Below are 27,364 nucleotides of genomic sequence, written 5' to 3'. Positions count from 1 at the left end.
TTCACTGCCTCTTCTCCTTTTTTCTCTCTTTTTCTTCTGTTCTCTGTTTCTACTTTTAAATTTGCAACCATTTTTCGGTTTTGTTTCTGAATGCCTTTCGGATACATTGCTGATCCTTTTCAGATAGTAGGTACTGCAGTCTGCCTAATATCCCTATTCGGTGAAGATTATGTATTTTAATTAACTCTGACAAGATCTTTCTGTTTCAATGGATCTTATATTTTTTTTTGCTTTCAGAAAACTTAAATAAAGTTACAAAAAAAGTAAGATGCAGCTGGTAGTTAATAGTGATGAGCGGGAGGTGCCATATTCGATTTCGCGATATTTCGCGAATATTCGAATGAATATTCGTGTTATATTCGTCGAAATCGAATATTCGTAATTATTCCAATTATCGCGAATAATATACGAATAAAAATTTTCGCGTATTGCGATTATTTATCTTGATAGTATAAGGCAACGTTCCTATGCTAATTGACAATGGCTAGGCTAATATGTGCATTTTACGAAATTTCGTAATATTGCTCTAACTTCGTCTTTTCGAAATTTCGTAATATTGCTCTAACTTCGTCTTTTAGAATATTCGTAATATTCTAATAGACGAAGTTAGAGCAATATTAAGAACATTTGCAAAAGCCGAAATTGCGATGCGAGTAATATAATACGAAATAATCGCATGAAGATTTCAATTTAGCACTGCTATATTCCATATTCTAGCCTAATATGGAATATAGCTGTGCTAAGTTAGCACTGCTACATTCCATACTAGGCTAGAATATGGAATATAGCAGTGCTAAAGTTGAAATCTTCATGCGATTATTTCGTATTATATTATTCGCATCGCAATTTCGACTTATTCAAATGTTCTTATTATTGCTCTAACTTCGTCTTTTCGAAATTTCGTAATATTCTGAAAGACGAAGTTAAAGCAATATTACGAATATTCTAAAAGACGAAGTTAGAGCAATATTACGAAATTTCGTAAAATACACATATAGATTGTAATTTAGCTTATATAGTGCTATAATCCCTTTTTTTTCCTCTAAGTTTTTTTTTGCCTCTTCTGAACTTAAGTTTTGTAAAATATGTACACTATTAAAAAATATTACTATAGCAGTATATTAGCTTAAATACAATCTATGTGTATTTTACGAAATTTCGTAATATTGCTCTAACTTCGTCTTTTCGAAATTTCGTAATATTGCTTTAACTTCGTCTTTCAGAATATTACGAAATTTCGAAAAGACGAAGTTAGAGCAATAATAAGAACATTTGAAAAAGTCGAAATTGCGATGCGAATAATATAATACGAAATAATCGCATGAAGATTTCAACTTTAGCACTGCTATATTCCATATTCTAGCCTAGTATGGAATGTAGCAGTGCTAACTTAGCACAGCTATATTCCATATTAGGCTAGAATATGGAATATAGCAGTGCTAAATTGAAATCTTCATGCGATTATTTCGTATTATATTACTCGCATCGCAATTTCGGCTTTTGCGAAATTTCGTAAAATACACATATAGATTAGATTGTAATTTAGCTAATATTGAATATAGCAGTAAGTTGAAAACGCCACTGACTGGAGCAGCCAGGAAGCCAGGAATCCAAAGGACAGGTAAGAACAACTTTAGGGAAGTGGGAAAGGAAAAAATTATAATAATAAAAAAAAAAAAAAAAAAAAAAGACGAATATTCGAATTCGCGAATATATAGAACGATATTCTAAATATTCGCGAAATCTCGAAATTGCGATATTCGAGAAAAAAATTCGCGATTCGAATATTCGCGCTCAACACTAGTAGTTAATGGTCAGGGGACATGTGACTTGTATTCTTTGTTATATTGTATAGTTTGGTGTATAAGGTTCATGTAATATAACATATACATCAGAAGGCACTGTTAGGCAGCAGGTCCTACAGGTCCACACCTGCAACATTTCATACAATCTAAACATTACAATTGCTTCTCCCCTGTGTGAGTTCTCTGATGTTGAAGAAGAGTTGATTTATGGGTAAAACATTTTTCACATTCTGAGCATGAAAACGGCTTCTCTCCTGTGTGAATTCTTAGATGTTCCCCCAGATTTGATTTCCGGCTAAACCATTTACCACATTCAGGACATACAAATAGATTCTCTCCTGTGTGAATTCTTAGATGGTCCGTGAGATATGATCTCCGACGAAAACACTTCCCACATTCAGGACATATATATGGTTTCTCTTCTGTGTGAGTTATCTGATGTCTATCAAGATCTGATTTTTGAATGAAACATTTTCCACATTCTGAGCATGAAAATGGCTTCTCTCCTGTGTGAGTTCTATGATGTCTACTAAGATATAATTTTGTGTTAAAACATTTCCCACATTCTGAGCATGAAAATGGCTTCTCTCCTGTGTGAGCTCTATGATGTCTACTAAGATATAATTTTGTGCGAAAACATTTCCCACATTCTGTACATGAAAATGGCTTCTCCCCTGTATGAGTTCTCTGATGTTTATCAAGATCAGATTTTTGACTAAAACGTTTCCCACATTCTGAGCATGAAAATAGCTTCACCCCTAAGTGGAATTTTAGATGGCTCACAAGATATGATTTCCGACTAAAACATTTCCCACATTCTGTACATGAAAATGGCTTCTCCCCTGTATGAGTTCTCTGATGTTTATCAAGATCTGATTTCCGACTAAAACATTTCCCACATTTCGAGCATGAAAATAGCTTCTCCTCTGTATGAGATCTCTGATGTTTATCAAGATCTGATTTTTGACTAAAACGTTTCCCACATTCTGAGCATGAAAATAGCTTCTCCTCTGTGTGAGTTCTCTGATGTTTATCAAGATCAGATTTTTGACTAAAACACTTCCCACATTCATGACATAAAAATGGCTTCTCTCCTGTGTGAGTTCTCTGATGTCTATGAAAATCCGATTTTTGAATGAAATATTTCCCACATTCTGAACATGAAAATGGTTTCTCTCCTATGTGACTTCTCTGATGTTTATAAAAATATGATTTCTGACTAAAACATTTCCCACATTCTGAACATGAAAATGGCTTCTCTCCTGTGTGAGTTCTCTGATGTCCAACTAGAATGAATTTCTTGGTAAAAGATTTCCCACATTCTGAGCATGAAAATGGCCATTTATCTCTGCAATTTCTCGCATGCAAAGAAAGGTTAGATTTATGATTTGAATGTTTACCATGCAAAAATATTTCCTCCCATCTATGTCCAGTTTTTTGTTTGCCAATCAGTGATTGATTAGATGAAGGTTTCTTGTGACCAGCGGTATCGATGGATATATCTCTGCTGTGAAGGACTGAGGGTACATTAGGAGTTATTAAATTATCTTGTACGCTACTGTTTTCTTCTACTTCATGATAGGAAGATAAATAGAGATGTCCATGGGAGTCGCTCATCCCGCCATCTCCTGGAAAATGAAATAAATGTTCTTATTTTCCCAGATAAACAAATTAATATTTTTATTTAGCAATCAAGATTTAATGAGACAATAGCAAACCAGGAAACAATAGGAGATGTAAGAAAACCGGATAATGTACAATTTCAGTGCACTTTTATCTGCTCTTGATTAAAAAAAAGGAAAGAAAGATCATATAAAACCTTAGGAGATGGAAATTTCAATTCAAGACTAGTTTTGTACAAAAAATTTCGAATTTCTTCCTTTTACACGACGCTTGCCACTTTTCTAAGTGGCTGCAGTCTATGAAGCCAACAGACTTAAAGAGGACCTGTCACTAATCCTGACATGTCTGTTTTAATAGTTTTGTGCATTCCCCGTGTAAAAACAATTCTTGAGCATCTGTTCTTATGACTCTATGATGTGCCATTCCTTTATTATTTCTACTAAAAGTTATGGATGAATTGCTAGCAGTCTGCAGTAAGGGTACAAAGGGGAGGTAACAAGTTGGGGGGGGTGTACCTGTACAGTCTGAAACTGGCAGCACTGATTGGATAGAGTGAGTCTGTGCAGGTACACACCCCCAACTAGTTACCACCCCTCTGTACCCTACTGAAGACTGCCAGCAATTCATTCAGAACTTCTAGTCGAAATAATAAAGGAATGGGACAACATAGAGACACAAGTATAGATGCTCCAGAATTGTTATTACTAGTGATGAGCGGCAGGGGTCATATTCAAATTCGCAATATTTCGCGAATATTTTGTAGAATATTCGCAAATTCAAATATTCGTTATATTCTCCGATTTTTTTTTACTCGAAAAATCGGCAAGGTAATGATTGTGTAATATGCGAATTTTTGTAATTTGAATTTTTTATTGCGAATTTTTCAACTTACAACTATATTAGCTAAATTGCTCTATATTCGATTTTTTTTCAAATATTCGCTATATTGCTATAACTCAGTTTTTTCGAATATTTGTAATATTCTAAAACAAGAATATATAGCAATATAGCGAATATAAAAAAAAAATGAATATAGAGCAATTTTGCTAATATAGTGCTATAATCTTCTTTGTCTAATAGTTGTAATTAGTTCAGATTGGAAAAAAAATATTTTTTACTGTGTTCACCTGAGGGGTTAGGTCATGTGATATTTTATAGAGCAGGTCGTTACGAACGCGGCGATACTTTATATGTGTGTTTTTTCTTTTTTTTCAATTTTTTATTATAAACTCAGGGGAAAGGGGCGTTTTTTTTTTTTTTTTCTTATTAAAAACTATATTTTTTATATATTTTTTACTTTATTTCTGTCCCACTCTAGGAATTCAACTTTTGGGGGTCTGATGCCCTCTGCAATGCATTACAATACACTGTGTAATACACTAACAGTTGCCTTGGAGACCGAGCCTGGGGCTGGATCTGCTAGGCTTCCGTAGAAGGCAGGTCCCGATGCTGCCTTTTCACCCATCGGGTCCCAGTCACCGCAGCACGGGGACCCGATGGAGATCCTCACCCGCCGCAAACACCTTCTATGCCGTGGTCGGCGCTCACCGCGGCATAAAAAGTGTTAATCAGCTGCCATCGGCTTTTTCACCGATCAGCATGACGTACTAGTACGTCAAATGGCGGGAAGTCACCTGCTGCTATGACGTACTATTATGTCATTGATCAGGAAGGGGATAATCAGTGAGCATCCACAAGGAAACAAATAGACGTATAAAAAATATAAACATGATTATACATAATACATGTCATCAAAGTGCAAGGTGCATAATAAAGTGCTCATAGTGTCAAACAATACAGTAGATCGGAGAACACCGCCTAAAGGTGGGGGCGCTCTGTCACATTTGTTGTAGAGGGGTATTCCATTGTATTTTTGCATTGGCACCAACTAACATCAAAGTGGCTATGGTTGACCCCTAATTGTGTTTTCCCTTCTTGCTACCAATTTAGACCAAACCCACAATAAGCCCACATTTAGTCATTTTAATTTTCCAATCTGCCCTTACACCAACAGATCATCTGACCAATGTCTGTCCATTCAGACCAATAGTTAGGTGTGTATAACAAAAGATCTGTGATTGTAATAATAGGCCATCTGACCAATGATTGGTCAGAAATCTGTCAGAAAATCTTTTGATGTAATACAGCCCTAAGGCTCTGTTCACATCAAGTTTCCCACTGACTTCCACTGTAATAAAAAGAAAAGTAATGTATACCACATCCCTCTGGAAAAGAAAATCCAGGTTCCCCTTGTATTAAACAGTTAGTCAACTGTTCACCCTTTGGGGGAAATGTATGGCAGTAGGCAGGGAAACACACTTACACGGTAAGCCCTAACTTTCACTCAACCCGGTGTCCCTGCCTACTTGCACAGCAAGCCCTAAGCGGCAAGTCCACAACTGGTCGACAGTCCCAATGCTGGTAAGTGCAGGGAGTCAAACCAAGCACCCACTGTAAAAACTGCAGGGACCTGTTCACACAACTGGAACCCAGAACACAAACAATCCCACAGGAAAAGGTTGTGCAGGAAAAGGTCAAAGCCGGGAGGTGAATATGGTACCAAATCAGTCAGATCCAGCAGAAGCAATCGAAACAGCAAAATAGCGACTAGAGCACAGCAAGGAAAACCTATAACTGACCAGGGTGTATTGCCAGCAGGGGTTTAAATAGAGCACCGAGTTCATGGATCAGAACCTGATAGGTCCATGACTCTGCGCTCCATTAGTCAGAACACAGCACACAGGAGAGATCAGCTGAGCAATCAGCCCACTGCTAGACTCCTCCAGGACACGCCGGCTGTGGGGAGAAAGAGCACTGCATCCAGTTGCTAATAACGCTGTTACATCATCAGGCGGTGTAGCAGCATGTCTCTCCCGGCGCACCCACGCTGAAAATCTCATCGCTGGAGCCTGGACGGGTACGTTTGTGACAGACAGCCAATCAGATTCCAGATACAGTAAGGAGACTTAGCTTGGCATGGACTCTCCTTTCTATGTCAGTGATCGGCTTGGGATCCATCCCCTGCACCGTGGGATTTAGGTGGAGTACCACTAAACCAACCCTTAGTCAATCAGACTCCAACTATAAATTTTCAGAGGCCCTTTCAAAAATTAAAGCAGTCACTCAACTGGTTTCCATGGGCAACAACTCTATTTTTCCTATTCACTAGTTTTGAAACATTTTGGTTTCCATCACTGTTCTGCCCCATTTGTATTGTACACATTATGACCACGACCAGTTCTCCAATAATTTGTTCTTAGCCTCTGCACCCTCCCCTTAATGTTTATGGTATCTCTGTCGTCCCAACAATGCTGGATCCTGGAAAGGTGATGACTGGATCCCAGGTATTAAAGGGGTTGTCCAAGTTATGTAAAAAAAATATATATATATTGCACTATAAATCTGATGGTCAGCAATTTGTACAAAAGCTAGGCAAGTTTTAGGCAAAAATATTCTATTTCCTCATTTCCCTTCTGGCCTTTTGTTTACACCTTCAATAACAATAATCTCTGAGGTTTTCCTCATGAATATTTGTGCCCATTCCCCTGCTCTGCGAAGGGAGTGAATACAAGTGCTGCCCTGAGTGACATGTCTGACTGCTGGGGTACTCAGCAGCATGTTGTATGTGTAGGACTGCAGGATGAGGAGGGAAGATCCTGTGCCCAGCATTTGTCTCTTCACTACCTGCAGCTGCTCAGCAAAGCCTCCAGCCCTGAGTCTGTGCTGCTGAAGGGGTTAATATTTCCTTAGGAATCCAGTGGGATGGAGACACAAGGCAAACAGCAGTGCAGGGAGGCGTGGCCACCACAGTGACATCTCGTGCACTGACACAGACCTGCGCCCTCAGGCTTGTGTACTAGACATCATCAGAGCAGGAAGAGAAACTGACATCACAGGTCATGTGACCCTCTGTGAAATCTGAGAAAGGAGCCACTGCAGATAAGGTAAGTCAATTGTAAACTCCTTACATTTGATTAGTTACAAACATACAAAGAACTAAAAAATAACTCAGACAACCCCTTTAACAGGAGTTGTCAGCCTGTTACTAGGCTTAGTGACGAGTGTGAAAACTGCAGAATTTTTGGAATTTTTTAAAATATAGATTGGTAAATGGAAAATTTAAAATTACAATCATAAAGTATTAATAAATACAGTCCTGATCAAAAGTTTAAGACCACTTGAAAAATGGCAAAAAATCATATTTAGCATGGCTGGATCTTAACAAGGTTCCAAGTAGAGCTTCAACATGCAACAAGAAGAAATGGGAGGGAGAGAAAAAATATTTGAGCATTCAATTTAATGAAAACAACGAATAAACTGAAACAGGCTGTTTTTCAGCTGATCAAAAGTTTAGGACCACACCTCAAAAAAAAAAATAAACCTCCCCAAAACAGAAATCCAACTTCCAAACATGAACTCAGTAATGAGTAGCTCCGCCGTTATTGTTTATCACTTCAAAAATTTGTTTCGGCATGCTTGATGCAAGCGTTTCCATGAGGTGAGTGGGAACATTTCTCCAAGAGGTGAAGACGGCCGCACGAAGGCCATCTACTGTCTGGAACTGTTGTCCATTTTTGTAAACTTCCCTTGCCATCCATCTACAAAGGTTCTCAATTGGATTTAGATCAGGGGAACACGCAGGATGGGCCAAAAGAGTGATGTTATTCTCCTGGAAGAAGTCCCTTGTCCTGCGGGCATTGTGTACTGTAGCATTGTCCTGTTAAAAAACTCAGTCGTTACCACACAGACGAGGGCCCTCAGTCATGAGGAATGCTCTCTGCAACATCTGAACATAGCCCCTGCACTTCCTGAAGCTCCATTGTTCCACTGAAGGAAAAAAAAGCACCCCAGACCATTATGGCACCCCCTCCACTGTGGCGGGTAGAAAACATCTCAGGTGGGATCTGCTTGTCATGCCAGTAACGTTGGAAACCATCAGGACCATCAAGGTTACATTTTTTCTCATCAGAGAATAAAACTTTCTTCCACCTTTGAATGTCCCATGTTTGGTGCTCTCTTGCAAAGTCCAAACGAGCAGTTCTGTGGCGTTCAAGGAGACGAGGTCTTTGAAGACGTTTTTTGCTTTTGAAGCCCTTCAGTCTCAGATGCCGTCTGATGGTTTTGGGGCTGCAGTCAGCACCAGTAAGGGCCTTAATTTGGGTTGAGGATCGTCCAGTTTCTTGACAGACAGCCAATTGGATCCCCCGGCTCAGTGCTGATGAAAATTTTTGGGGGTCTTCCACTTGACTTTTTTGTTCCATAACCCTCAGGATCATTTAAGAAATTCCAAATGACTGTCTTACTGCGTCCCACTTCAGCAGCGATGGCGCGCTGTGAGAGACCCTGCTTATGCAGTTCAACAACCCGACCACGGTCAAAAAGGGAGAGTGACTACCTGACAGAAAATGACAATGAATCCACATCTTTGCACAGATTTGCATGTGGTCCTAAAATTTTGATCAGCTGGAAACAGCCAGTTTCAGTTTATTCGTTGTTTTCATTAAATTGAATGCTCAAAAAATGTTTTGTCTCCCTCCCATTTCTTCTTGTTGCATGTTGAAGCTCTACTTGGAACCTTGTTAAGATCCAGCCATGCTAAATAGGATTTTTTGCCATTTTTCAAGTGGTCTTAAACTTTTGATCAGGACTGTATGTTTAAAGGAAACACCATAAAATGCAGTGCAAATAGCACGTTACAGAGCAGACTGATATATACACTACCAGAAAATGAAAGAAGATGACCTAGAAGGAGAATATGAAAACACTATAATAGCGCGCTTTGGTGAAGCTTGATGGTCTGTCTATAAAGGACAAAAAAGTCACACATTTTTTAGCATACTGGCACTTCTACGCAAAAGAACTGGTACTGAGCTATAATGAATGACCCCTTATGTATTTATATGATGTACAGTACAGACCAAAAGTTTGGACACACCTTCTCATTCAAAGAGTTTTCTTTATTTTCATGACTATGAAAATTGTAGATTCACACTGAAGGCATCAAAACTATGAATTAACACATGTGGAATTATATACATAACAAAAAAGAGTGAAACAACTGAAAATATTCTAGGTTCTTTCAAAGTAGCCACCTTTTGCTTTGATTACTGCTTTGCACACTCTTGGCATTCTCTTGATGAGCTTCAAGAGGTAGTCACCTGAAATGGTCTTCACTTCACAGGTGTGACCTGTCAGGTTTAATAAGTGGGATTTCTTGCCTTATAAATGGGGTTGGGACCATCAGTTGCGTTGTGGAGAAGTCAGGTGGATACACAGCTGATAGTCCTACTGAATAGACTGTTAGAATTTGTATTATGGCAAGAATAAAGCAGCTAAGTAAAGAAAAACGAGTGGCCATCACTACTTTAAGAAATGAAGGCCAGTCAGTCGGAAAAATTGGGAAAACTTTAAAAGAGTCCCCAAGTGCAGTCACAAAAACCATCAAGCGCTACAAAGAAACTGGCTCACATGCGGACCGCCCCAGGAAAGGAAGACCAAGAGTCACCTCTGCTGCGGAGGATAAGTTCATCCGAGTCCCCAGCCTCAGAAATCGCAGGTTAACAGCAGCTCAGATTAGAGACCAGGTCAATGCCACACAGAGTTCTAGCAGCAGACACATCTCTAGAACAACTGTTAGGAGGAGACTGTGTGAACCAGGCCTTCATGGTAGAATATCTGCTAGGAAACCACTGCTAAGGACAGGCAACAAGCAGAAGAGACTTGTTTGGGCTAAAGAACACAAGGAATGGACATTAGACCAGTGGAAATCTGTGCTATGGTCTGATAAGTCCAAATTTGAGATCTTTGGTTCCAACCACCGTGTCTTTGTGCGACGCAGAAAAGGTGAACCGATGGACTCTACATGCCTGGTTCCCACCGTGAAGCATGGAGGAGGAGGTGTGATGTTGTGGGGGTGCTTTGCTAGTGACACTGTTGAGGATTTATTCAAAATTGAAGGCATACTGAACCAGCATGGCTACCACAGCATCTTGCAGCGGCATGCTATTCCATCCGGTTTGCGTTTAGTTGGACCATTATTTATTTTTCAACAGGACAATGACCCCAAACACACCTCCAGGCTGTGTAAGGGCTATTTGACCATGAAGGAGAGTGATGGGGTGCTGCGCCAGATGACCTGGCCTCCACAGTCACCGGACCTGAACCCAATCGAGATGGTTTGGGGTGAGCTGGACCTCAGAGTAAAGGCAAAAGGGCCAACAAGTGCTAAGTATCTCTGGGAACTCCTTCAAGACTGTTGGAAGACCATTTCAGGAGACTACCTCTTGAAGCTCATCAAGAGAATGCCAAGAGTGTGCAAAGCAGTAATCAAAGCAAAAGGTGGCTACTTTGAAGAACCTAGAATATGACATATTTTCAGTTGTTTCACACTTTTTTGTTATGTATATAATTCCACATGTGTTAATTCATAGTTTTGATGCCTTCAGTGTGAATCTACAATTTTCATAGTCATGAAAATAAAGAAAACTCTTTGAATGAGAAGGTGTGTCCAAACTTTTGGTCTGTACTGTATGTCCACCATGTGTATCTCACTTCTCATTTGTGACTATATTATTATCTCATCGATACAGTGCACATCTGTGGTTAGTTCATTGTTTGTAGAGGTCACAGGACAGCTCGGGGTGGTACCTGTATATACAGTACTTATGCTCAATATGTGGCACTTTGAGTGGCACCTTGTGCACCTATGTCTACCACATGAATTAGTTGTGTCGCCATTGGCCATAATCACGTTTTAAATTATTACATGTACTGTGTTTGTATATGCTGTGACTAAGAGTCAGACGATGAGAAAATCAAGATGATTTGAAAGTGTTCTTTACAATCATGGAAGGTCTCCTCTTACCCGGTGATGAGAGGGACTGGTGATTCTCCATCATGATGTCCTTGTACAGATCCTTGTGTTCTTCTAAATACTCCCACTCCTCCATGGAGAAATAGACAGCGACATCCTGACACCTTAGAGGAACCTGACAACACAAGGACACAGTCATTACCAGACCCCTCCCTTGGCGTTATTGTATAATGTCCCAGCATTCCCAGCAGCGCTCACCTCTCCGCTCAGCAGCTCAGTGATCCTGGTGGTAAGTTCTAGGATCTTCTGCTCATGTATCAGGGAATGAGGTGGAGGCTCGGTGATGGGGCTCTGGGTCCTGCTCCATCCTCCTGACACACAGGGTGTCACACACTCACCAGACGACTTCTTCACTACTGTGTAATCCTGTGTATGGGGAGACGCCGATCACTACAGAGATTCTAAGAATCCTTCACCTTTCCAGGCATTTCCCTGGTTAATTACTAGAGATAAGAGTGATGTCATGTGAGACTCTCACCTCTCCAGTTATCAAGGAGATGATCTCCAGGGTGAGGTCTAATATCCTTGCAGCCATGTTTTCTCTGTCCTTCTCCATCCTTGATGGGTCATTGATGGAACGGTCTATTGTCTTTAAAAAGTAGAATCCTGTACCTGAGGAACCTGAGGGAAACATGGAGGACTGAGAGAAAAATCCAATTTAGAAGAACATTTCACATGACCTAAAGTGTCTCAGGAATTATAATGGAAGTGACTTACTATAGCAATAGAGGTGTCATATATACCAGACAGCTGATATATCAGTCAGCGGCCGCCCCTGCTACATAGTGAATACAGTTACACATGACACACACTGCAGTGTACCGCATACCGCAGCCAGTTCTTATTTTTCAGGCAACTATATGTCTCATACTCCCCTCAGCCCAGAGTACTGCCATAATCCTCCGAAAGAATAAGCAGGAATAACTGTTTCCAATACTGATCTCCTCCTCAGGAAGCTCCTTACCACTCTCTACCACTTACCTCCACCTTGTATCATTCTAAATTAGAAGACAGAGCTCCAGTAGTACACAATCATAAATGGTCACTAACTTTTCACATAACTATGCGTAGATCAATAGTACAGCTTAATATAGGAAACATTCTAATGTATCTTATCAGAGAAAAATGCCTCTTTCTCCACATATCAGCTCTTTTCCTTCTCTCCCCCACCCACTAATATTATCTCTGCGAAGCCGTCTGTTCACTGAGAGAAGAGAGATCTGTTGAGTAAGAGACACTATTAGCTCCTGCAGCCTCAATGTCTTACTGCCTCACAGCTTCTGGATTCACATACAGTGCTGCTTGAAAGTTTGTGAACCCTTCAGAATGTCCTATATTTCTGCATAAATCTGAACCTGTAACTACATCAGATTTTCACACAAGTCCTAACAGTAGATAAAAATAAACAAATCAAACAAATGACTCAAAAATATGTGGAAGTGTATCATGGCTTGCACAAAGGAGATTTTTGAGGACCTCAAAAGAAGAGTTAGTGATGCTCATCTGGCTAGAAAATGTCACAAAACCATCTTTGAAGAGTTTGGACTCGACCAATCAATAGTCAGACGGATCGTGTAGAAAGACAATTATTACCCTTCCCAGGAGTGGTTGACCCAAAAAAGATCATGCCGACAACAAGGCGTGTAACAGTCCGCAAGGTCACAAAGGAACCCAAGGTGAGCTCTAAGCAACAATTTAACATTAGCTAATGTTAAAGGGGTTGTGTTACCGCAGACATTGGTGGCATCTTGCTAGGATAGGCCACAAATGTCAGATGAGAGCAGGTCCCAGTGGTGGAGAAAGGGAACCCCAAAGTGAAAGAGAGCACACGGCACAAGAACGGTGTGCACTCTATTAATTTCTATGGAAGTTACAAAAATAGCCTAACTCCCATAGAAATAATTGGAGGGTGGCGACACATGCTGAAAATAGGAGGGGGTCCCAGAGGTGGGACCTGCACCTATCTGACATTGGCTGCATATCCAATGTCTGAAGTTAGACAACCTCTTTAACGTCCGTGAGTCCACCAACAGAATGACACTGAACAACAATGGTGCGAATGGCAAGATTGTAAGGAAAAAGCTGCTGCTCTCCAAAAAGAACATTGCTGCCCGTCTGCAGTATATAAAGATCCCCTGGACAAGCCAGAAGGCCACCGGAACAATGTTTTGAGGATAGGTGAGAGCATAATGAGAAGTGTTATGTTTGGAGAAAGGAAAACACTACATTCCAGCATAAAACCTCATCTCAACAGTGAGACACGGAGGTGGTAGTAGTATCATGGTTTGGGCCTGTTTTTCTGCATCTGGTCCAGGACGGCTTGTCATCATTGATGGAAAAATGAATTTTGAATTATATCAGCAAATTTTAAAGGATCTGAATCCCAGGAAAGCAGCAAGACAACGACCCTAAGCGCACAAGTCCTTGTTCCAAAGAATGGTTAAAGAAGAAGGAAGTGAATGTTTTGGAATGGCTGAGTCACAGTCCTGACCTTACTCCAACAGAAATCTTGTGGAAGGACATACAGTCCCATGTAACAACATCCATTCATCCCCTTTACCATACAGTCCCATGTAAAAACATCCCTGTAGCACCCTCCAATATCCAGTCCCATCTAAAAACCAAAAACCTCTCTCCAACCCCTTTACCATACAGTCCCATGTAAAAACGCCCCTGCAGCCCCCTTACCATACAGTCCCATGTAAAAACAGCCCTGCAGCCCTTTTAGCATACAGTCCCATGTAAAAACACCCCTGCAGCCCCTTTACCCTACAATCCAATGTAAAAACATCCCCGCAGCCCCTGAAACATACAGTCCCATGTAAAAACATCCCTGTAGCACCCTCCAACATCCAGTCCCATATAAAAAAAAAATGCAGCCCCTTTACCCTACAATTCAATGTAAAAACACCCCTGCAGCCCCTTTACCCTACAATCCAATGTAAAAACACCCCTGCAGCCCCTTTAACATACAGTCCCATGTAAAAAAAAAAAAAAAAATCCCTGCAGCCCCTTTAATATACAGTCCTATGTGTAAACCCTCTTCTCTCTTTACCTGAATTCACATGTAAAGTGCAGTCCTGTAATTGTGGTGTCTGGTGTAGCTGGTCACATGACTGTGACGTCATCAAAGGTCCTGCAGTCACTAATGGTTAGATCTCTCATGTAACTGATCACATGACTGTGACATCATCAAAGGTCCTACAACCACTAACATTTACATCCCTCCCATGTAACTGATCACATGACTGTGACATCATCAGGTAGGGTGGGGTCCAGAATGGAGTTACTCCTATTAGGCAGGATGTCACAGTAATAGGCGGAGTCTCATGGTGTAAGGGGCGGGGGCTCCCAGATGACAGAAAAAACATCAGTGAACAGAAGGCTGAATGTTTACAGTGTTCATATTTACATCGGACTGTATGCTGGAGGGAGGACTGTATGTATTGAAGGAAGGGAAGTGATGTTATTTACATGGGACTGTATGATGAAGGGAGGCGAGTGATGTGTTTTACATAGGACTGTATGTTGAAAAGTGATGTGTTTTACATAGGACTGTATGTTGGACGGGTTGAAAGGGGGAGTGATGTTATTTACATGGGACTGTATTTTGAAGAGTGATGTGTTTTACATAGGACTGTATGTTGCACGGGTTGAAAGGGGGAGTGATGTTATTTACATGGGACTGTATGTTGAAGAGTGATGTGTTTTACATAGGACTGTATGTTTCACGGGCTGAAAGGGGGAGTGATGTTATTTACATGGGACTGTATGTTGAAGAGTGATGTGTTTTACATAGGACTGTATGTTGGACGGGTTAAAAGGGGGAGTGATGTTATTTACATGGGACTGTATGTTGAAGAGTGATGTGTTTTACATAGGACTGTATGTTGGAGGATCTGAAGGGAGGCGATGATGTGTTTTACATAGGACTGTATGTTGGACGGGTTGAAAGGGGGAGTGATGTTATTTACATGGGACTGTATGTTGAAGAGTGATGTGTTTTACATAGGACTGTATGTTGCACGGGCTGAAAGGGGGAGTGATGTTATTTACATGGGACTGTATGTTGAAGAGTGATGTGTTTTACATAGGACTGTATGTTGGACGGGTTAAAAGGGGGAGTGATGTTATTTACATGGGACTGTATGTTGAAGAGTGATGTGTTTTACATAGGACTGTATGTTGAAGGGGCTGAAATAGAGTGGCCAGACGTCCGGTTTTAGGCCGGACAGTCTGGTTTTCTGGCTCCCTGTCCTTCGTCCGGGGCAGGGCTTGGACGGACACAGGGATGTCCACCCTTTCAGTAGCTCACGCTCAGACAGCAGCACTGCGCTGTGTGAGCGTGAGCTGCAGCAACTGACTGAGGCTTCTGTCACCCCCAGTCAGTCACTAGAGCCGCAAACATGGCTGCCCCCAGCTCACCTTCCCCTCAGAAACTTCTTTGCTCTTATCGTGGCTTATCCATTTGGGGGCCTAGCTGTTGAGGTCCGGCTTTCTGGGATGAAGCCAGTGGCCACCCTAGGCTGAAGGGAGGGAAGTGATGTGTTTTACATAGGACTGTATGTTGGTGGGACTAGAGGGAGTGTTTTACATAGGACTATACAGTGCTCCAGACTAAAAAAAATAACCAGGAGCCATTGGCTCCTAAACTAAAAAATTTACGAGCCAAATTTAAAATGCATATAATTAAAAAAAGGACTTGGAGAAGAAGATGAGACGCAGGTCACAGCGGTGAGCCCGCTCTACATGTAGAAGAATACAGCACCACATACCTCTCACATCCAGGGACATCTTTTGGGGAACAAGATGACTAAAAATGGAAAATTGCGCAGTTTAGATTTTTTTTTATGTTACAGCCTTCACCAGAGCGGAAATATTTTTTAATATATTAATAGCTCACACTTTTTCGGATGTGGCGATATGTAATATGTTTATTCTTTATTGTTTGTAAATGTTATATGTAAAATTGGGAAAGGGGGCGATTTAAACTTTTAGTATTTTGGTGGTTTTTTTTTCTTTTTGTTAAACTTTTTTTTTAATAACCATTTTCCCCCTTAGGGACTAAAACCTGGATCTTTTCACCCCCTGTCCTATTCACCCTGATAGAGTTGTATCACGGTGACCAGGATCTCACACTCTCCCTGCTGCCCTCTGCATAGTGCACACAGCAGCAGGGAGATTACCATGGCAGCCAGGACTTCAGTAGCGTCCTGGCTGCCATGGTAACCGATTGGAGCCCCAGCAGTGTAATCTGCCACTGCCACTAATGATACTAATAATGGGGAGGTGGTGCACTGCACCACCATGTATACTAATACTAAGGGGGGGAGGGCGCACTGCACCACCAATGAATGTAATTAAAGAGGACCTTTCATGGGTCCAAAGAATATGAACTTAGTAGCAGGCGACATAGAGCGGCGCCCACTTACTATTATTCCTGGGCGCCGCTCCGTTCACCCGCTGTGGCCCCCGGTATTTTCAACATTCAGAGCAAGGAGGAGGAGACGCCAGTGTCTCTCTGTCTCCATGACAGCAGCGCTGTCCAATCACAGCTCAGAGCCAGTGAGGTTTTTTCTCTCCCTGGCTCTGAGCTCTGCGCTGTGATTGGTCAGCGCTGCTGTCATGGAGACGGAGAGACACTGGCGTCTCCTCCTCCTTGCTCTGAATGTTGAAAATACCGGGGGCTACAGCGGGTGAACGGAGAGGCGCCCAGGAATAATAGTAAGTGCACTCAGATCCCTGGGCGCTGCTCTATGCAGACTGCTACTAAGTTCATATTTTTTGGACCCATGAAAGGTCCTCTTTAACTCCTTTATACAAGTATCACAGACCCGGCCTCAATAACAGGGCATGCGATCTGCGGCAATTAACCCCTCAGATGTGGCACCTGAGGGGTTAATTGCCGCGTATCTCATGCCCTGTTATTGAGGTCGGGTCTGTGATACCGCTGCCTATACTATACTTGTATTAATATATTTTACATTTATTGGTGGCGCAGTGGCCACAGCTCCTCCATGCTATCTCCCCATTGGTGGCGCAGTGGCCACAGCTCCTCCCTGCTATCTCCCCATTGGTGGCACAGTGGCCCCAGCTCCTCCCTGCTATCTCCCCATTGGTGGCAGTGGTGGCCGCGTCACAGTGGGGAGGGGAGGACTCCCTGCTTCTCCACTGTGCTAGTGAAGAGAACGTGGCGCGCGCCATGTTCTTTAACTGATACTAGGCTGCACAGCGGTCCAGTCGCAAATGGCAACAAGACTAAAAAGTCTTGTCGCCATCTTCAAATTTTAAGGCGCATTGGCGACCGTTTTGGTCCCCATCTGGAGCCCTGCTACAGGTTGTAGGGTTTGTGCTGAACACTCCATCTTGTCCTGTTTAAGTTGAAAAGCACAGATATAACCGTATGTACACGGATGAAGGGACGCCCAGCTCACAGGAGCTCCATGACCCCTTCAGTGTGATCGGCGGGGGCACTGGACCCCCAATTATCAGATATTTATGGCCTAAATTCCAACAGGAATTGATAAGCTGGACAGGCGGCAAGATGATAAGTTCAGGGACATGCAGTAGCCCAAAGGGTTAACTTAAAGAGCTAATGGGGGAGATTTATAGGCGCTTTCTGCACCAGTCTTGATATCCCTGCACTGCCAGACGATGCACCTAATGTATGACGAGGCGCACGCCTCATAAATCAGGTGCATTCTCCGTGTGCCTAACCAGAAATCTATGAGAGCTCAGAGCTGCCGTACATTTCTGGCTTCATTTACAACAGAAAACTGGTATGAATGAAGATAAGTTTGTTGGGGTAGCTGGCCACGCCTCCTTCCCTTGCCATGCACCCTTTCAGAAGTTGGAGATGCGATAATTAATTTAAAAAGTCACTGCGACTTTTTAGCGCCACTTTTCAGTCGTAAAAAAAAAAGATGATAAATCTTTCCCAATGTGTCTTGCAATGCACTGGGTACCCCACAAGGCTATGTATGGGTGAGCAAATAGTTAACACAGAGAGTCTCTCAGTGTAGTTGCCAGGGTGATGTGCTGGACACACCTCCTCAGTCTAGTCTGGCTCTGATAGAGAGGGAGGAGCAGATGTCTTTGAGTCTGGCTGAGGCCTGTATGAAGAAAAGCTCCAGGAAAACCATAATTACCCCTCCCAACTGTTCTGATCCAGCAAGACAGTCCCGCATTTCAGTGGTGGTCTCGGGACGGCTGAGGTATGTCCCACTCTCAACTGTCTCTGCATCCTAACGACACAGAAACAGTTAATTGCAACGGTGAAGTAGGGAGCTGTCCGCTCCCTGCTCCACCATTCAGCTTAACTGCTAGCGCTCCCCTGCAGGCACTATGCGGTCATACTTCACAGTTGCGGGTCTGTGTAGGATGAGTTTGCAGGCCCAGGAATTGGCCTGTGTGCTCTTCCTACACTGCCTAGCAAGATCGATGTGCATGTGCATGTGACCGCTTTGTGCCCCCAGGGTGTAGTCCAAGATGTGCTCTGATCTTCAGAGGAATGGTCTGGGTGAGAATTTACAGTTTTTTGTTGTTTTTATTTACTTTTATTAACAGTGCGGGTGGAGACTACAGTGAAGGGTGCACAGTGTGGGCATTACTACTGTGAAGGGGGCACAGTGTGGGCATTACTACTGTGAAGGGGGCACAGTGTGGGCATAACTACTGTGTGGGGGCACAAAATGGGCATAACTACTGTGTGGGGGCACAGTGTGGGCATAACTACTGGGAAGGGAGCACAGGGTGTGCATAACTACCGTAAGGCCAGCACAATGTGGGCATATCTACTGTGTGGGGGCACAGTGTGGTAATAACTACTGTGAGAGGGGCACAGTGTGGGCATAACTACTGTGAGGGGGGCACAGTGTGGGCATAACTACTGTGAGGGGGTCACAGTGTGGGCATAACTACTGTGTGGGGGTACAGTGTGGGCATAACTACTGTGTGGGGGGCACAGTGTGGGCATAACTACTGTGTGGGGGCACTGTGGGCATAACTAGTGTTAAAGATGTGTGCATTTTATTCTATATTTTGTATCTCTAGGACTGTAATGAGTTAACTTCTTCTTCTTCAAGTGCCTCCAAACCCCCTCTTTGTTTCAAGACTGGAGAAGAGAGGGGGGGTAAAGAGCTGTGCTGTGGGAAGGGTCTGTTTTCTCATCTTTGTACAGGTGTCCCAAGGGAGGTGTATAGATTGTGGAGGAATGCATAAGCCAATCATATGACTTGATGATATATACATATTATTCACTGCCTATAGAGAAGCACCTCCTTGAAGTGTCACATATGACGTATGCAGTATTATTGTTAGAATAGACGCCATTACAAAATGGCGGACACTTAGATGTTTACATTAGTTCACATTCCAAAGTGATACACAGTGCGCAGATGTTAGGATGTTATCTCTGTTTCTCTCTCTTCTTCCTTTTGAGCCAATGAAATAATGCCTGGGCCTCAGAAAGTACTGCCCTCTTCTGAAGATACATATACTGCTTACTTTCTGTAATAAATTAGAGATTGCTTTGACCAACTTCTGTGTCAGTGTCCAGTCTCTCAACCACGCGTGGATATTAACCCCCTGGGGGTACATTGATTTGGAGCACCAGAGTGCATCTCAAATGCTCTAATTTAGGGCTACTTTAACACTAGTGTTAGGGGGGCACAGTGTGGGCATAACTAGTGTGAGGGGGCACAGTGTGGGCATAACTAGTGTGTGCTGGCACAAAGGGGGAATAATTACCATGTGGGGTCACTAAGGGGATTGGCTGGATATAGAAGCATGGCTTAGTCTCTATTAATTTGCCACGGTGCGCTGAGCCACTGCTACTGTCCTTTTTTGTGATTTTTAAAAGTTGGGAGGTTTGCCAAAATGAGCCTCATTACTAACTTGCACCTAATACCTGCGCTGCACCACGAGTGAGCCCCTCCTTGCACCTATACACCTCACCTCCTGGGCACCCCAAATAAAACTAGGCAGGGACCCCAGATACCTGGGTGTGCCCTGAGGGGTAGAAGAATAGTTCCCCTCCAACCACTGCATGGCCCCAGGGAGCACTAGAGTGAAGAACCGTCACTGTGAACTACTACCACTATCAGGGTCACAACTATCACACTTCCTCCTCTCAACATTACACCTCCCGGCTCGCTGCAGACACAACAATGTAAAGAAAGCTAGGAAAGCGGGAGATGATACGGTGCAGGGCACAGCTAAACCTGGAGTCCGGGCCCAGGGCTGCATGCTGCGGCCACTTAGAGGGAACGCTGCACATGGTGCATTGTCCAGTGCTGGAATTGGCTGATCCATTCTGTAGAAGCCATCGTGGATCAATGCCTGATTTATTGTCTTCCAAGCTTCTAGAGGCCAATTTTGTCCTCCTCGGTGTGATGACTCCACCTGCCGCACATGCAGCATCTCGCGCCCAGTGCTGGAAAAAGTAAAACTGGAGCAAAACATTGGTCTTGATAAATCTCCTCCTAGATCCTTTATGTTCCTCCTCTCCCAGTATATACATTTAGGTTTTTCCGCCTTTCTAGTGTGCCTGACCCAACCACCATCATCAGTAAGTGGCTTTAAGATATGAGATCCAAAGTCGTCTAAGGACACTACATGAATATATATTAGGGCATAATTACTAATATTGTCTAAAACTAAGATGTGTCAACCCAGCAGGCAATTATCGGGATGGAACCATTCCTTCCCGATATCTGCCTGCTCGTTAGTGGAGGAAATAGCTGCAATCTCCTCCACTGTATGTGGACCAGTAGCCACTGCTCATACTCATACAAATTCATTGTTTCTGGGCAGCAGATCGTTGTTCACACAGCACAATGTGCTGTCCAGAAATGGTGCTTGAAGTGTCCACATGAAAGATCATTTCACCCGATGAACGGGAGTTTACTGGGAATGAGCGTTCATATTAATGTGCATTCCCAGAAACTGGCCTGAAAATTGCGCAGTGTAAATCCACCCTTAGTTTCAAGGCCCCTTTACACTGCCCAAATATCAGGCAGAACATCGCTAACAAAGTGTTCATAGAAACGCCCGTTAGCGATAATCTGCCGGTGTAAAGTTGCCACTGATTACAAGATGAACGAGTGAAACACAACGTAATTCGATCTTTCATGCGGTCATTGTGTTGCCGGCAGCAGAAAGTGGTCTCTGAATCCTGACCTATTCATTTTCATTTCTGCTGTCAGGATATATTCAGCATTTTTCATGCAGCCCTGGCTCCATAGAAGTAAATGGGGCTTCAGTGAAAAACAGATTGAATCTGGATGTAATCCGGAGGCAACGCGTTTTTACACTGATGGTTGCTAGGAGATGTATGTGACGGACTGAACCGTCACTGGGGCTGCTGGAGAAGCCGGAGGACCAGCCTCCTTCCTACAGACTATGGACCCAGAACTATGGAGACCCCCTCAGACCTTTTGGGGTTACAAGGAACTATGAACCCTGATTTATGTGTGGAATTTATATGCCAAATATTTCCTATTGCCCATTAAAAAGGCATGGTGTGGATTCAGCAACACAAAAAGGGTTAACTCTGCACTGAGACTCCCACTGATTGTGTTGAATGAATGAATAACTTGTATAGCGCTACACTTGCGAACTGAATCGCCTCAGGGCGCTTTTGCAGCCATTTTCTGCCTGTGCCTTTAGAAGAGGTAGGTCTTAAGCTTCATCCTAAAGGCCAAATGATTTTCTTCTAAGCGGATCTTTGCGGGTAGGGTGTTCCATAGCCGGGGTCTTTGGACTGCGAATCTTCGTTCGCCTTTTGATTTGTAACGGGTCTTGGGGATATGTTAGTGATGGGATTAAGATAGCTGACTCTAGGATCAGCCGACTCATAGATGAGTAGATCACCCTATGATACACTCAGGAGATAATCCCATCACATGTGTCTCCTCTCTCCCTATTCATTCATTATGGAGGGGGTGAAGATGTCTATTTGCATGTTGTTCATGGTTGATTGCATTATGTTGTTAGACTTCTTGAACTGTATATATACTGAGTTGATCTTCAATAAAGTGAGTTCCTGTTTTACCCTTTATCATGTTGAGGCTGGTGTTTGGGTAACTGATCGACACTGGGGATTGCTATGCGCTGAAGATTTGCTATACTACCCTGGCTATAACTACTAGCTCTTGTAAGAGCTGTTCCTGTTCCTGGTTCCTGTGGTGGTTTTGGTGTAGAGCGGAGTGCTTGGAGTCCTCGGGAAGCGCTAGGAGCATCCATCAACGGAGGTACCCAGTCGGGGTGCCAGGAGATCCGTTACATTGGTGGCAGCAGTGGGATGGCTTCCTAATGCGAAGAGAAGCAGTTTGGATACACCGTTGGTGGAGTAGATTGAGGGCAACGCTAGTATCCGTACAGTGCCCCTGTCTACAGCAGAATGGAATCGGCTAGTCTTCGGACAGCGTTCCACTACGAGGAGGAGGATGACCCGGACTGGAGGGATGCAGTCCAGAAAGTCATCTGGTACGAGGCCCTGGAAGATGTACAGCGTCGGCGGGGCGAGAGTCTCCCCAGTGAGGAGCAGCAGTTGCGGATGCGAGTGGCCCTGCAAATGCCCCTTCTGGGAGAGCAGCCCCTGGATGAGTGGGTGACAGAACTTGAGAGCCTGGTATGGATGGAGCTTTGGCTAGACGACGCCTACCAGGCACTCTGGTGGTATGTGATTCGGCACTCCCCCTAGATGCCTGAACACGACAGACCTGAGGGTGAGGATTATGATGGCCCTGGCCTGTTGTTTGAGACCTTCGCAGAACCGGAATTCGGAGATGCTGGAGAGTCCCGGTTCTGGGATATCTATGACTACAGGGAGGCTATGCATGATTGGGCTACAGTGAAAGAGGTGAGACAAGACCTGGCATCTCTAGTGACAAAGGAGTGAGAGCTGTAGCCGGAATACCAATACTTCCTCAGCTCAATTTAGCCCCAATATACACTGCCGGAGAGCTGGGTGGCAGTCCCAGACCTACAACTCTACAGCTGGGAAGACCCGACTGAAGTATCCCCTGCTTCAGTACCAGCTGCAGAGGTAGGGGACCTCATAGACTGGTCCTGGGGGGAACCCCATATGGCAGGTGGAGATGGGACCGAGGTCTCTCCACCGGCCCAACAGGGATGCTGGGCAGTCGGCCCAGATCCCCAACGGCAGCTGGAGTTTCAGGGAGTAGGGACAGTCATTCCTGCTCCCCAGCAGCAGTATGTTTTGCAGGGAGAGGAGAGCATTGTCTCCATTCCCCAGCGGTAGTGTACCTTGCAGGGAGAGGAGAGCATTGTCTCCATTCCCCAGCGGCAGTGTACTTTGAAGGGAGAGGAGGCAACCGGTCTCTCTCCCCAACCACAGGGGGACAGCACCCCTAATTCCGATGGTGCAGATGGGACCGCGGTCTCTGCACCAGACCTACAGGGATGCTAGACAGCCGGTACAGATCCCCCACCAACCCCGCAGAAATGCCAGGAGGAGGATTTAAGCAATCCCTCCTCTCCACAGCAGATCCGCAAGAAGGTCCTGGGGGTAGGATTGCCTGACCCCATCCCAGCAGAAGAGATGGCATCTGGGCAGAGTGTAGTCGGCCTCTGCCCTCCCCTATCCTCTTGTCCAGAGGTTGTTTCCCCACAGGCTACCCCAGTGAAAGAGCTGGCATCTGGGCAGAGCGCAGTCGGCCTCTGCCCTCCCCTATCCTCTTGTCCAGAGGCTGACTCCCCACAAGGTACCCCAGCGGAAGAGCTGGCATCTGGGCAGAGCGCAGTTGGCCTCTTCCCTTCCCTATCCTCTTCTCCAGAGGATGACTCCCCACAGGCTACCCCAGCGGAAGAGCTGGCATCTGGGCAGAGCACAGTTGGCCTCTGCCCTCCCCTATCCTCTTGTCCAGAGGCTGACCCCCACATGCTACCCCAGCAGAAGAGCTGGCATCTGGGCAGAGCGCAGTTGGCCTCTGCCCACCAAGTACCCACAGCTCCAATCTAGAGAACAACAATGCAGCAAGGAGTAACGGACACACACTCAACAGTTGGGGACATACAGAACAGAGCCAGGCCCCAGAGTTCAACAGGACCAGTGTTTGTTTATGGGTGGGCTACTCGACTAACTCAGGCACTGACTAACAGAAGGTCAGGTACCTGGTTAGTCTACAGTTGGGAGGGGAGAAATATGACGGACTGAACCGTCACTGGGGCTGCTGGAGAAGCCGAAGGGCCAGCCTCCTTCCTACAGACTATGGACCCAGAACTATGGAGACCCCCTCAGACCTTTTGGGGTTACAAGGAACTATGAACCCTGATTTATGTGTGGAATTTATATGCCACATATTTCCTATTGCCCATTAAAAAGGCATGGTGTGGATTCAGCAACACAAAAAGGGTTAACTCTGCACTGAGACTCCCACTAATTGTGTTAGTGATGGGATTAAGATAGCTGACTCTAGGAGCAGCCGACTCATAGATGAGTAGATCACCCTATGATACACTCAGGAGATAATCCCATCACATGTGTCTCCTCTCTCCCTATTCATTCATTATGGAGGGGGTGAAGATGTCTGTTTGCATGTTGTTCATGGTTGATTGCGTTATGTTGTTAGACTTCTTGAACTGTATTATACTGAGTTGATCTTCAATAAAGTGAGTTCCTGTTTTACCCTTCATCATGTTGAGGCTGGTGTTTGGGTAACTGATCGACACTGGGGATTGCTATACGCGAAAGATTTGCTATACTCCCCTGGCTATAACTACTAGCTCTTGTAAGAGCTGTTCCTGGTTCCTGTGGTGGCTTTGGTGTAGAGCGGAGTGCTTGGAGTCCTCGGGAAGCGCTAGGAGCATCCATCAACGGAGGTACCCAGTCGGGGTGCCAGGAGATCCGTTACAATGTACATTGTTATTCTTCAGGGGTTTTTTCACACACATGCAAAACACATCAAAACTGATTGCACCCGTGCTGAGAAAACTGAACGCAATTGCAGACAAAACTGACTGAACTTGTGTGCAAAACCATCAGTTTTTCCCTGAACAGATTCAGACACATTCCGTATCGCCCCAAGTGAAAGAGGGCTAAACAGCTGGCAGTCAGTATGGGGATGAGCGATGGCATTCGTGATCACTGCTCCCCATACTGTGGAGGAGATCGAGGCATGTAAATGTGTGTCTTCCCCCACTGACGAGCAGGGGATTGTCGGGATGGAATGCTTTCTTCCCAACAATTGTTTGCTCAGTTAAGAAGTGTAAAGGTGTCACGGGGTAGAGTCGCGGGTATAAAGAAAGAGCAGAGGTGCACCCCCTGAGCTGCCACCCGGTCCCCTGTCCCTGCCTACTTGCACCACGACGGCGCGCAACTGTGCAACAGTCCCTGACCTGAGTAAGTGCAAGCAGAGAGATAGAGACAGCAGGGAAGCGTACAGCCAATGAGAGGTAGCACTAGAGTGGACAGAGAGGTGGAACAAGCAAGGTACCACCAAAAACGAAAGCAGCGAGGCGGGTCAACTAGCCGGGGTCAGTCCAGGAGGTCACGTCAGTACAAGAGAAGAGGCAAAGACAAAATCCAAAAGCAAACCGAGGTCAAAATCCGAGAGGTAGCGTCAAGGTTCTGGGAGCAGGCAGAAGAGGTGTCAGGAAGCAGATCAAGGGTCAAATCCAAAGGTAAGCTAAATAACAATAATAATACACAGCCTAAGAGACCAAAATCACAGGCAACCTGTAGCCAGCAGTGGGGGGTGAGGGTCATGTGACGTGGCCAGCGTCACATGACCGACAGACAAACAAGTTGAGCACCGAGTGATCAGCTCAGCGCTCAAGGCAGACCTAGGAGCAGATCCTTGCTCCTGAAGCTAAGCAGCAGGTCTGCGGTCTGCGGCTGATGGGAGACCGAGTGCGCCTTCGGCACCCCGTTACAAAAGGGGCCTATGGGCTTGATTCACACGTCGGTGATTTCCATCAGTGATTGTGAGCCAAAATCAGAGGTAAATACTACTCAGAGCTAAGATATAATAGATTTACACCTGTTCTGTGTTTTTGACCTGATTTATTACAGTGATGATGCTGGATGATAAACTGACTTACACTGCCTATTGCTTTGGCTTAGTTTACTCCACAAAGTGCACCATATTTTAACAAAAAATAAAAAAAAAAGGTAAAACATTTGCTTAAAAAACTTTTAATCATATGAATTACAATCTAATTAATACATTTTTATGTACCCTAAAATGGTGCTATTGAAAAATATACGGTAACTTGTCTCCATATATCGAAAAATAAAAGTGGTACGGCTTTAGAAATGTGACAATGAAAAACATTTTTCAAAAATTGCTTGGTCTCTAACCCCTTAAAGTGGTTCTCTCTGGGAATGATTTAAAATTGCCACCTGCAACCTATCTTAGAAGGTGGGCAGGACTGGTGCCACCAGTTGCAGAACTACTCCACAATAGATGGTAATGATATGATCCTGCCTATGATATGCCATTATGCCCGAGCAGCCTCACAGGAACACTCAACAATATGTATTATATGCAAGTGCTGGAACATACTAAGGCTGCACTCCCTCGCACCCCTGGGCAGTTCTGCAAGTGGAGGCAACCTGTCGTGATTACATGTCTTAACTCCATTCCAAGCCATGTAACCCCTCAGATACTGCGGTCAATATCAACTGATTAGACAGAGGAAGGGGCTCCCTTTGTCCCCCATGGCCTCCATCCAGGGTTCTGAGTGGCTATCATGGCAGCTGGGGGCTTGTAAAGGTCCCCGTGTCTGCTATATTAAGACTCCTATCAAACCTTGTCTCTGTCAGGATGTAGATATATTAACCTATTAATGACACATCATGGACATATCCATCATATGTACATGAGGTATGTATGGAGCAGGCACTTGAGCTAAGCCTGCTCTGGCAAGGACCAGAATCAGAGATGGCGCCTATCTTAGTGCTTTTATGCCCTTGATGCCACAGTCAATAGCATTTGCGATCTGAGCCCCTGTGGTAAAATGGGGGAGAGGGGGGTTTACATTTGGTCACTAAGAAAGCCTGGGACCTTGTGAAGGTCCCCAAGTGTGCCATAGTAAG

At 44.2% G+C, this 27,364-nt stretch overlaps 1 protein-coding gene and 1 long non-coding RNA gene across 2 annotated transcripts; both read right to left on the bottom strand.

The window, feature by feature from the left end:
* Positions 1-1,819: 1,819 nt before the first annotated feature.
* Positions 1,820-11,537, bottom strand: LOC122934787 (zinc finger protein OZF-like). Its single transcript, XM_044290489.1, has 3 exons — positions 11,500-11,537; positions 11,293-11,416; positions 1,820-3,433 (listed from the first exon to the last, which is right to left on the bottom strand). Exons 2-3 carry the CDS (start codon positions 11,375-11,377, stop codon positions 1,959-1,961), a joined length of 1,560 nt encoding a protein of 519 aa, XP_044146424.1. The 5' UTR covers positions 11,378-11,416; positions 11,500-11,537; the 3' UTR covers positions 1,820-1,958.
* Positions 11,538-11,608: 71 nt separating this feature from the next.
* On the bottom strand, positions 11,609-14,420 carry LOC122934882. Its single transcript, XR_006388737.1, has 3 exons — positions 14,357-14,420; positions 11,780-11,922; positions 11,609-11,667 (listed from the first exon to the last, which is right to left on the bottom strand). It is a non-coding gene; the product is annotated as an uncharacterized LOC122934882 (long non-coding RNA).
* Between the last annotated feature and the right edge of the window lie 12,944 nt (positions 14,421-27,364).

The sequence above is a fragment of the Bufo gargarizans genome, chromosome 4 (assembly GCF_014858855.1).
Source record: "Bufo gargarizans isolate SCDJY-AF-19 chromosome 4, ASM1485885v1, whole genome shotgun sequence".
Lineage (NCBI taxonomy): Eukaryota > Metazoa > Chordata > Amphibia > Anura > Bufonidae > Bufo > Bufo gargarizans.
Note: the sequence above shows the minus strand (reverse complement) of the source record. Positions and strands in the feature narration are given on the sequence as shown.

Coding starts and splice junctions, on each gene's coding strand:
- LOC122934787 (XM_044290489.1), bottom strand. CDS start 11,377: ATGGAGGAGTGGGAGTATTTAGAAGAACACAAGGATCTGTACAAGGAC. Junction 3,434..11,292: donor CCAGTCCCTCTCATCACCGG/GTAAGAGGAGAC, acceptor TTCATTTTCCAG/GAGATGGCGGGATGAGCGAC.